This window comes from Indicator indicator, chromosome 10, assembly GCF_027791375.1.
Source record: "Indicator indicator isolate 239-I01 chromosome 10, UM_Iind_1.1, whole genome shotgun sequence".
NCBI lineage: Eukaryota > Metazoa > Chordata > Aves > Piciformes > Indicatoridae > Indicator > Indicator indicator.
This window is the reverse complement of record NC_072019.1, coordinates 24,992,053-25,004,638: the sequence shown is the minus strand read 5'-3', so window position 1 is coordinate 25,004,638 and position 12,586 is coordinate 24,992,053. Positions and strand designations below refer to the sequence as shown.

The window sequence follows — 12,586 nt, the reverse complement described above, 5'->3', positions numbered from 1 at the left end:
TTAACAGGTTTTACAGAACAGTGTGAAAACCTTTTCTATTGTATTTTGCAATATTTTATTTAATTTACTTTAATAGCAATACAGTGCCAGTCAATAAAAACAGGTCAGAAGTCTAATTAATGTTTTAAAAATAAAGGTTCTCAAACACCAGGCAAGTTTGTCATTTTCTGTATGGTTTGTTTTGAGGTGGAAGAGGAAAGAAGGTGAGGAGGGAACCCTTCTGTTCCATGATTACATCCCACCCGCTCATTTTCTCCTTTTCTCCTTTGCTTTTGATTTTAGTGGCGGTCTTAACAGAATGTCAAGATCAATTTGCAGCATGGTTTAACTCAAGGTTTGCATTCTGCCAGGAGCGATTGTCCTAACGAACAATGCCGTGTGTTCTTGTAACTTCAGAAGCTTTTAGAAGGCTCATGGCAAGGGCAGCATCTAATGACTTTATTAGTGTAGGGTTTCAAAATAGGCTCAGTAATTGTTCGCATCTCTTTGTCATCTAGTCATAATTACTGCATAGTATTGTTCAGGGTTGCACTTGTGAATAGTTTCCTAATAGCACTGAAACGAAGAAAAAAGGAAAAGGATAAAAGGTGATTGTCTCTTTAGATGGAGAACAAAACAGCCTGTATATAGATGATGGTTAAACTGTTTATTATACACCCACCAGAAAAGGTAAACTATCCCTGCTTAAATATTTATGTGCTTCAAGGTAATTTCATGTTAGTAGTCTAAAAATGTCCAAATTTGGAGAACTAAAAACCAACAGAGCATGCATTTTAATCTGATTGTGATTAGTAAAATATGGATGTCTCCATAATATTAAACTATAAATAGAAAGATGTCCCTCTGATGGGGTTTTTTTAGTGCCTATAGCAATGCTTTAAGGTCATATTAAAAAAAAAAAAACAACAACAAAAAACCACCAATACACCATTATTAAACCCACAGGAATTAACAGAACTGATATATTTGTAAGCATGTATTTTAAGTCCCCACGATAAAAGCAAATCCCAAAGCAAGTTCTGTCCCAGTGTACTCTAACTACAACCTAGTTTATTAAGCTTGTTGAACAGAAAAAGTGAAAGAATAAAACTGCAGTGTTGTGGGCAAAAGAGGTGAGGCAGAAGAACAGGTAGTCAAAACAGACTTGTTGGAATGTTTTAAGGAAGGAGAAAGAAGTAATTCACATGTCCACATCTGTGTAACTACAGGAGTCCACAACTGGACCAGTGGAATCTAATGCTGGATGATACTGAAGCTGTAGAGAAATTTAGCTATGTCTGTGCATTTAAGTCAGCTGTCAGAAATCATTGAGCAGGCAGAGTCAGAATTTTGTACCAAAATGCAGATGAAAGGTGTGAATGAATCTCTTCGGTGCTGCAGGGACAAAGAGTCCTTGCAAGTGCAGATCCTTTTCCTTTAGGTTAGGATGACTCAGCTTTAACCTCTAGCCTCTCCTTTTTCTTATTGTTTTGTCTGTGGGTCTCGGAGAGCTGCAGACAACAGTGGTTCAGTTCATGTCTTGCCAGAACGTTCAGTTGTACCTGTGTCATTCCTCACCAACAGTTGTCTGATCAGGTCTCTGGTGTGAGGGAAGTTTCTCAGGGTTTTCCATAACCAGTTCCAGTGCTTGACTTTCCTTGTAGGCAGTTCTCACTCTTACGTAATTGAAATTTCTCTTGCTGCAGCAGTCAGTGGCAGTTATATCTTGGTTTTCTTAGTAACACAGAATGTTAGGATTGGAAGAGACCTCAAAAGATCATCTACTCCAAATCCCCTGCCAGAGCAGGATCACCTAGAGTAGGTCACACAGATTACACTGTTAAGTTTTCCTGCAGTTTTCTTAAGCTAAGCAACTGTGATTTCTTCAGCCTTTCCAAGCAGCTTGGTCCTTTTGTAGGCATTTGTTATTGCAACCTTCATATGGTCTTTGTGTAATTGGTTCACACCTTTAATGAAGCACTGTGCCTAAAACTGCATTCTCAGAGCTAAATGCAGGAGTATTTCATGTTGTACAAACCATGCTTCTGTTTACTCACCCCAATATGATGCTTGTCTTGTTCACATCATGACTTTTCTTCTTCCCTTACTGCTTGACTTTTATGCTGTATTTGTGCAATTGTTCCTCCTACTTGGGGACTTCCACTGACCTTGTTGAATTGCTTTGTCGACATTTCTCCAATTTACTGACTTCCAATGTGCTTGTAGCTTGTCTCACTTTGCTGGCATCTGTAAAAGTAACTAAACATGCTCTCTGATCTTTTCTAGGTTATTACTAAATCTACCTGTAGCAAGCCTTGGATATTCCTTAGCAGAGTGTGTATTACATATCTTTCTAACATGATAGGCAGCACTCAAGGCTCCCAGTGATACAGCAGGTGCATCTTGTGCCTTCCATTGTGTTTTAGCAAGGGGGCTAGGTGTATTTTGTTTACACTTTTACCAATCATTTTCTTTGGTGTCCAGTGGTAACTGAAAGGATGGATTAATGAGTTTCTAGAGGCACATGCTTTAGACTAAATGGGGTTATAAGTATTTACCTAATCTGTTTAAGCCTTGCAGGATGAAATTAGGTCTTCCATGTTTTATGAAGAGAGAGATAACCCACTCATCTAGGCTTTACTCTCACATAAAGAAATGGTGGATAAAATAGTGGGTTTTAATTCTAGTACCCAGATGCTAAACATCCAGGGATTCAAAGAGAGTATCCACTTCATTTGATTCAGGCTGCCTTATATGTCTTTAAAATATGCCTTGTATCTGTTGCTCATTCAGCCTTGAGTCTGAGTCAATAGTTACAACCCTACCAGTGTGGGTAAGACAATAACTCTCTGCTGTGGAGACTATGGATAGCAAGCTAATTTTACTGTACCATTTCATGCCCTCAGCTTTTTTTTTTTAATGTGAATACCTAATGTAAAAATATTATTTTTACATTAACATTTTAATGAGTCTTATATTGACTTTGCACAGCATATGATTACTATTAAAAATAATCAGAAATCTTGCATATTTAATATTCCTAATTGTTTTCTTCATGCTCAAGAAAGAAGTTACTACTTTTTTTTCCCCACACTGATTTTTGAAGTTTTGAAGTTTCTTAAAGTAAGGTTGGCCTTGGCAAATATCTGGCCCTAAATAGATCACACTTTTTTGGTCCAAAATCATCCTGGTTGTGGACTGAACACCAGTTCAGACTGTAAGAAGCTATCAGATTTTTGTCATGATGCTCCTTTTTGAGCAGGGCTTCAGGATGGGATAATATATCAAAAAACATCTGCAGTGCAGACTTTCTGTTAAGTCCTTTGCAAGAACCATAGTGGGCACCATATGCCTCATGTGCCTCATTTTAGGAAGAAGTTTTCCCAGCAGTGTGTAAAAATTAAAAGTAACTACTGGAATATTTATATCACAGAACGTTAGGGGTTAGAAGGGACCTCGGGAAGATCATCTATTCTAACTTGCCTACCAGGGCAGGATCACCTAGAGCATATCACAGAGGAGAGAAAGGCTGTAACAAATAACCAGATCTCTTGTTATTTATGTTGGTACAGAAACTGATCTGCAATCCTACAGATTTTTTTGATATTAAGTTTAATGTATTTTATCCATACTTTTGACAGCAGCATTTTTTATGTATGGAAGAGAATTTGCCCTTCAGCGCACTGAACAGATTTGCTAATACAATTATTACCTAACCTTAAGGTGCTGGGGAGAGTTTAAGAAAAGCAGGAGTGGAGGAGAACTTTCAGGTTCTGTTTAAATATACAAAAGAACACTCCAAATGTATCATTTGGTGTCCATCTTTGTACATTCCAGGAGTACACAGCAATGTAGGATACGCAGCCTGCTCTGCATCCCTCCTACAGGTTTAGTTCTTTTTTGTTAACCAAGTAGACTTTTCCTTTTTTATTTAGTTATTCTTTCTAAAGCTACTATTCTCTGCAACAACTGCTTGACATTTTTGTTTTATTCAAAACATCTTGAGAAGATAAATGAATTTGGGGATGTATGCAGAGTTGTTCATCCTGTCAGATAATACCATCAGTTTCATTCCAGTAGATAATGGAGGATGGGTGTTGTGTAGTTAGCATTTGATTGCAGTGATGACTGGTAGGAAATGTTCATATCTATCTTAGCCACTTTTCTGAGAGGAAAGAGAAAGGAGGCTGAATTCCTGTGCTCTTTAGAGTCCTTCCTTAGGATCAAGGTCAAGGGCAGCAGGCAGCAGTGCTGTGATTTTTTTTTTTTTTTTAACATAGGGGACTCTTATCTCTCAGAATATGTTTTTTTTTTAAACATACACACACACCAATTCTTCCTGTAATTCCTCTTCAATTCTTTGTAAATTCTTCTGCTAAGTAAGAACAGAAATCACTTTAACAAGTTCACACTGGAAAATGCGACAGTTTGGGAGCCAAAGACTCCTCTGCTTTGTACCCTCCTTAGGGACTGAGCACCAGAGACTGTCTTACCGTAATAAATTGTTTAAATTGAAATATTAAAGGAATATTTAAGTCCTTCTAAAGTATTTAGCATCATAGCTTGTTTGTTCATATTCAGGGTGTGGTAAGGAGGGATCTTGTGTAATCACAAATCCAAACTTGACTGCAGTAGATCCTGTCAATATGAATAACAAAAACGTGAAACAACATAATACATGAGCAGGATGCAATCCATCGTTGCAATGATGAAATACCTCCCATCAGGAAAAGCTGCCTCCTCCTGCCTAGGGTTTGGCTTTCTCCTATGGGCTCTTCCCAAAAAAGGCAAGACATATTTTATGGTGTAAATAGGTATCATACAGATCAAAAGCTTTCTAGAGATCAAAAAAACATTGAGTTCCAGGTTCCACACTTTTGATGATCAGCCTTTCAGCCAGAGGTAACCAGTTTTGTTAAAAATCAAAAGCTGCATGTTCTCACAAAAACATATTATTGCTAAACCCCAGCATTTACAAAGTTCTACATAGCATGTCTGCAATCAGGAGCTCTGGTAGACCACAGACCTAAGTTGTAAGAAGCATTCCTTTTGGTTTTGAAACAGCAATATTTTAAACTTTTTTTTCAGTACATTTTAAAAGCTGATATTCTTCCATAATTACCTTCTAGAAGCTTTATTTTTTTTTTTAATAAGAATTAAAAAAATAATTGCATTTTATGAAAAAATACCAAAAAATAAAACATTTTGCCAGGAGTGTATTTTAAAATACTATGCGACATATTTATGGGTAAGGAATAATAACATTTTTCTCTGGGAAACTAAAGTGCTGCACAACCTTTGTACAAGTTATCTCAGAGTGCACATGGAAGGATAACTGCTGTGCAGTGATCAGCAGCTCCTCAAATCCGCATCTTTATTTCACCAGAATAATTCTTTCTGTGTGCCATTTTTAATAGAATCAACTACATCTAAGAATTAATATCTGTTCAATCTACATTAAAAATACTAAGATAATTTCCTACTTTTTAGGATTTGTCTGTATTTGTCAAGGCATGGTCAGAGTCCTTCTTTATTCCATAGATTTAATAACTTATGGTTTATTTCCTGTCATGAAAGAGGTAAAGAAATTATGCTGTGTCCCAAAACTATTTAGTTTCTTGATGAACTTTATTCTTATAACTTTCAGGATTTTTTTAAATGGATTTTTTCGTCATATTTTTTCTTGAATATTTTTTGTCATTTAAAAATAAAAGGACTAGTAAGGTGCTATTTGCCCTCCCTTTCTGGCAGTCGTCTTCTATTTCCACTTTTGGTTGGAGATCACAGTAATCCAGTACATTGTGGAAAGCAGTTCTCCCCAGAGGGACATGTGGCTCTTTGATGCACTCCACAGGCAGTTCTCTTGGCAGCTTTAGAGATGTCACTGAAAGATCTGGCATACCACAGACCAACATTTTTAATTAGTGCAACTAGTATTTAAGACTCTTTAGTTTTGGTCCTTCTAGCATTATTCTCTACAGCACTTTCTCACCTCCAGTTAAATATTTTGTTTTCCTTTGTGTGCTTTTCTTCTCTGGTATGTTGAAGACTCTTGAAAGTTTTAATACACAAGTTTCAGGAATTCAGTTCAATTGTCCGCTGCATTTATTACTTCAAGGAGTGAAGCCTAGAACTCACATAAGTCAGTTTGAGGTGGAAGATCATCACTGACTTGTGCAAGACCAAGATTTCACTTGTATATTCCCACTTTCACAGTATCACAGCATATCAGAGCTTGGAAGGGACCTCAAGAGATCATCAGGTCCAACCCCCCTGCCAAAGCAGGATCACTTAGAACAGTCTACACAGGAATGCATCCAGGTGGGTTTTGAAAGTCTCTAGAGAAGGAGACTCCACAACCCTCCTGGGCAGCCTGTTCCAGGGCTCTGTCACCCTCACTGTAAAGAAGTTTCTCCTCATGTTGAGGTAAAATCTTCTATGTTCTAGTTTGAACCCATTGTTCCTTGTCTTATCACAGCAAACCACCGAAAAGATCCTGGCCCCCTGCTCCTGACACCCACCCCTCAGCTATTGATAGACATTGATCAGATCCCCTCTCAGTGTTCTCTTCTCCAGACTAAACAGCCCCAGGGCTCTCAGTCTCTCTTCATAGGGGAGATGCTCAAGTCCCCTAAGCATCCTCCTGGCTCTCCCTTGGATTCTCTCCAGCAGGTCTCTGTCTCTCTTGAACTGGGGAGCCCCAAACTGGACACAGGATTGCAGGGGTGGTCTCAGCAGGGCAGAGTAGAGAGGGAGAAGAACTTCCCTCGACCTGCTGGACACACCTTTGATGATAAATTCCAGGATCCCATTGGCTCTCATGGCCACCAGAGCACATTGTTGTTCCATGCAGAACTTGCTGCCCACCAGCACTCCAAGGGCTTTCTCTGTGGAGCTGCTTTCCAGCAGGGCAGCCTCTAACCTGTCCTGGTGCTGTTGTTATTTCTCCCCAGATGTAGGACCTTGCACTTGTCCTTACTAAACTCCATGAGGTTTGCCTGCAGCAAGCTCTCAGCCTGCCCAGGTCAGGTTGGATGCTGCACAGCCTGAGGGGTGTCAGCCAACCCTCCCAGTTTTGTATCATCAGGAACTTGCTGAGGGTGCACTCAATGCCCTCAGCCAAGTCATTGATAAAGATATTGAACAAAACTGGACCCAGTACCGATCCCTGGGGGACACCACTTTGAAAAGCAAACTTCAAAAAAAAATATTATTTAGCTTCAAAGATTTTATGCCCAGACTATGAACACTTTATACCTGGTGGTGTGTCTCTACATAGCTGTTTCTAATACAGCAATTTCTAACTGGTGTTTTTGACATTGTCTTTGGGTGTGATGATTCTGAACTGCAAAAGATAGAGAATGAAGGAGGCAAGGAAAGGTATTTGCCAGAAACATTTATGGGTTTGAAAGTCATTAGCTACTTTTGTTCATTACCTTCCATCCAACTGTGGCCGTACAGTTCAAATTGTCTCTGAGAATGGTTTTTAATACTTAAGATGCCTTCAACAAGCTAAATGTTGTACTCCTCATGCTTATCAATTTTTAGCCATTTTATTAGATACAATATATATTGATTAAAAAAATAACAATTTTAAATCTTTTCAGTATCTTTGAGAAGAAATTACTTGGAGCACTTGACATTTTAATGTAGTTTGTCTTTTCAAATAGATTTGGCTTCTAATGCATGTGACAACAGGACTTTGCTCTTCAGTTAGAGCACACATTTCAGAGTAGTTGTTACCTAAAATATTATCATAAGGCATAAGAAAACACACGATTTAAGTTGCCTTTCATGAACATAATTAAGAATTAATAAGGCTGTACCAGTGGCTAGTCCTCAGAATTTCCACTGTTTTGCCTTTTGTGACCCATGTTATTAAAAGTCCATTATTTTTACAGACTTTATTAAATTGGATCTTATTAAAGCATTCTATATTTGCATTTGGTCTTTCATAATTCATTATTATTATGACATTTACTTTTTACCATCAGATCTGAAAACATATCATAAGCTACCCTTTTCTCTTGAAAGAAATGCTAATTTCAAACAGTCCTCTAATGGAAGAGAAAAGCTTTATCAGTTTTTTCATTTATTCAAGATCGTGTTAAGAATACTAATGCTAGACTTCTGTATGCTAATATCCAAGAGCTTTTTTGGTCAAAAGCTTAGAATTATTTTTTTTTTTTAGACCAGGCTGCTAAGTATGTCACTGGCAGGGCACTAATGCAAAAGAAAATACAAGTCTGAAGTACCAGGTTTTAAGTCTGACTGCTAAAACCAGTTCCTTGATCTTTCATTCTTAAATGGTGGTTTTGTATGAAATTTTACTATTTTTATACTTCTTTTAATGTATATATACACTTATACTTACATATATATGTAAGGTTATGGCTCTACTTGGTTTCTCTTCAGAAGTTTTTACCAATTGATTTAGCACAATTATTTTTGGGGGGAGAGAGGGGGGTGTTAGTTTCAAATTATAGCCCGCAGAATTGTGTACCAGGAAATGGAATTCTCCATCAAATAAATCACTGTCTCAACTGGTTATTAATTGATTTAATTTAGGCAATCTGGGTTCTATCATATTTGTAAATATTCTCATAATTCAATCATAGAAAAGGGATAAAGAGCTCTGGAATGGAATGCAGAAGGCTACGTGTTAAAGAATATATGACAGTTAAACTGCTGGATTCAGCAGAATTAATTTTTAACACCTAACTTGGAAAACACCTCTACAACGTTCACCTTTTTTTTTTCCTCCCCACATAGGTTTCTGACGATGTGCACTAGGCACTTTGGGAGTGTTGTAGCCCAAACAATTCGAACTCAGAAGACAGACCAGTTTCCACTTTTCCTGATTATTATGGGAAAACGATCATCTAATGAAGTATTGAATGTAATACAAGGTACAGTTCTCACTTTGTATTCAAAGCATTTCTTATGTGAATATTGAAGCTGTTAGAAGGCGTTTGTGATGACCATTTCTTTTTTTAAAGATGTTCAGGATGTGAATTGATCTCAGAAAAGAAACTTGGTTGCCACAATATAAATAGCTACTATTTATAAATGTGTTAACATGGTATTAGAGATTGAAGTTGCCTTGACTGTAGCAGAATCATAAAGTTTTTTCCTAAGTAGAGGCCAAATTCCCTAAATAAGGAGCTACATTTGTTTTCCAAATTTATATCCAGTGTTGTTCCTGATTTCCAGAAGATTTTGCTTACACTGTTTGTATAGTGCCAGAATGGATTTTGCTCTTTGCATGCAGTTCCTTGTTCATATGTGGACTCCTGTTGCCCTGTAGTGGGCTAATGTATGAACGTGTTTTCAGACTTCAAATCAGAATTGAAGTTACTAATATCATCTCACATAAATGGAGCTTTCTGACATAGACAAGCAGTTCTGTGATTCTTTCTCTGATTTGACTGACAATAAGATGACTCAGATGAGGAGTGATGCCCTTTGACTGCTGTTCTCAGTAACTCTTCAAATTAAAGTACATCAAAGAATGGCTGCCTTTCATTTCTTCTGCTTTCTCCACAAGTTTGCCTTCATGACACTGTGTCCTCATTTATTTATCGCTTATATCTGGCAATCTTTATTTTAATCTCCTTATTTTCTGGAGGAAATTCAACCTCAGGAAATACTGCCTTTTGCAGACAGCATTATTGTTGCTTTCTGCATATGGGAGTAATAATTTTCCTGAGGAATCTGCAGCACTCCTTCCTATGGATAAAACTGTTAATTTGGATCGACTTTGACTCCTCAGTGCAAGGTACAGCACAACACCGATTCATGGTACTTCTGTCACTTACAAAACTGGCTTCAGACAAATAACCTTAGAGAGTTTCTTGGGTTTATAACTCTGCCACATAGTTCAGCACCTGTATTACCCCACTGAAGTCCATTTTGACAACTTGGTGACTCAAAGTCATGACAGAATGAACCCTTGTATTATAAAATAATCCAAATTACTTCGTTGCATTAGTTAAGTTTTAATGATTTGTCATGTTCTCTGCAATCTTTTGAACTAAACTTAAATTAAACTAAATTTAGATTTATCCTTTAACTAAGATCAGCTATGCCTTGCTTGTTCTTTTCCCATGGATTGGGTCACTGCTATCTTTTAACAATGTGCCCTCAAATGAATGGTGGTCTCTGGAGTCATGCGTGTGGTAGCATGCAGGATAACATTTTCTGCTAAGGTAGCAAATGGTAGAACTGGAAACAATGAGGGCCTTTCAGGGCTGAATGAGAAGGCATGTTTACAGAAGAGATACACCAATGTAAGTCCCAGTGGCATTTATTGAAATGCAGACTCTCTTGCTTTCCATTTTTACTTTTTTCCTGAGGCTGGAAACTATGGAGACAGTTTTGTTTACTTTAGTGGTACTGTGGCTTCTGGTTGGTTTACTCCTTTTAAGAATTTTGACCAGCATCACCAATATAAATCTAGCTCTCATTGGTACTGTTCTGCTGGAAGTTTAAAGAGTTTATAGTTTTCAACCACTTCTCATGGTCTAAGACCTTTTAATTACTGTAACAAGTAGCTCTAATGGGTAGTCTACTCTTCAGTTTAGGAAGAGAAACCAAAGACTGAGTGCATCTTGGTAGGAAATTAAACTGGTCTCTCAGTCTTACTGAAGACTGGGGGGACACACTGGTTGAAAACTATGAAGAAGCATCTGTTTTCCTGTGCATGTGCTGTGTTGCTTTCTATATACACAGATGAATTACTTTCCTGCTATTACTAGCTTTAAAAGCCTTATGAGAATTAAATACACTGAAGAGAATATATTATAATATTTGAAATGTTACTTCTAGTTATACCTGAATAAAACTGCATGTGTACACATCCATTTCATTACTCTGTTCTGGGTTTCTCCATATTTTTATTTTTTTTAACCAGTTGCCAACATCCAGCATTTTGTTACCTGAGTAAGCAGTTGCTTCAGTCTCCCTGATTATACCTGGGAATTCTAAAACTTATAAAATACAATTTCATGTCAGGGAGCCTCAGGTACATAATTTCCTTTAACATCAGTGATTAGGAGGAAAAAACAGAGTTACTCCATGCAAGCACAAAAACAATTGTTCAGATTTGAACCACCTAAAATTTTAGCCTAGGACTAACAATTGTGTGTAAAAACAAATTTGAATTTTCAATACCAAGGCAAATAAAAAGCATTCTGCTGAGATACTTTGCATTTTCTAGTCTGTCTTTTTTTTTTTTTTAAGTCTGGCTATTTCTTATGGATTAATCCTAAAAGGACATTTACTAACTTTAATGATAGGAAGTTCAGCTATCTTCTTTTGTTGCTAGGTAACACAACAGTGGATGAGCTAATGATGAGGCTGATGGCTGCAATGGAGATCTTCAGTGCCCAGCAGCAGGAAGATATAAAGGATGAGGTGAGTCTTGAAAGTTACTGAGGATGCCAATTGGCTTCCACAGTCACTGGGGGTACAAAATTAACCAGATGTTTCTTTAGCCAGTAGAGTTGGGTATGATCTGTTTTAGTGTCTCTTCTATCATCAGAAATTAAAAATGTTGTCTCCTTTGTATATTTATTTGAGCCTCAAAAAAGCTTCTCCTTATTGGTCTTGTCATTTTCAGTTTGTTTCCTTTTCCTGAGTATTTGTCCTGAGTAATCATTTACATTCGCTGTGATACTATAGAGCTTAGTGTGCTCATACAAGGAAACAAGCAGCAGATTATTTCCCAATGACTAAGCTCCCAAGTCATAGGAGTCATAGAAAACCAAAAATCAATTGATATATCTTAAATGTATAAATTTAAAAGGAGACTGAAAAGCAGCCCTACCCAGAACACTGCCAGTACTGAATCACCATTCAGAACAATGCAGATCGGGTAAGTGGTGATGAGACTTTTCAAAACAGTGTTGCAATAAGACAGAGGTAGACACAGGAAAGTATACAATTGAAAGATGTTTATCTGTTACTCTATAAAATGAGAGTGACATTTTGAAGTAATGAAGTGCTTGGGAGTTTATAATAATAGGTGTGTTGCCATTCAAGATTATTCTTATCCTGTTGTATAGACATTGATTGACAATAATTCACTAAACACATTCTTCACATTCAAATCTTACATCTCATTAGTATGAGATTTACTGATTATGTTTATCATAATACAAAGACACACAAGAGCTGTAGTTCATTTTTTTTTTCTTCTTTATTTATGCTACCTGTAATTCATTGGTAAAGAAATTGACTTTAATTTTGTTAATACTGAACACAAATTTTAATACGAGGATTACAACAAAAATCCAAGGCACCATGTAATTGAATTTTTTATTGCATTTTAACAGGAATACATACAGTGTGGGGTTATTTTAATGCTTTAATAAGACAGTAAAATTTGCATCACAGATGAGCTCCAAGAAAGGTTCAGAACTGAGAACTATAAAAGGTGATAGAAAGGAAAATTAAAAAATAATAATTAAAAAAATAAACAAAACAGAAGGAAAGAAAAGCATACAAAGGTAGAGAGATAAGAGCAAATAAGTGGCAAGAGAAGGAATTAAAAGTAGGAGTGATAGGATTAGACCAGAGACAGGAACCAGAGACCAGAACAGTTCTC

General features: G+C 37.0%; 1 protein-coding gene across 1 annotated transcript in view; it reads left to right on the top strand.

Annotated features, from left to right (window-relative positions):
- FAF1 (Fas associated factor 1) overlaps positions 1 to 12,586 on the top strand; it is a 163,161-nt gene that overhangs the window by 122,865 nt on the left and 27,710 nt on the right. The window contains exons 14-15 of the mRNA XM_054384300.1: positions 8,752 to 8,888; positions 11,306 to 11,394. Of these exons, the coding sequence (XP_054240275.1) occupies positions 8,752 to 8,888; positions 11,306 to 11,394 (226 nt within the window). The remainder of the gene's footprint in view (positions 1 to 8,751; positions 8,889 to 11,305; positions 11,395 to 12,586) is intronic.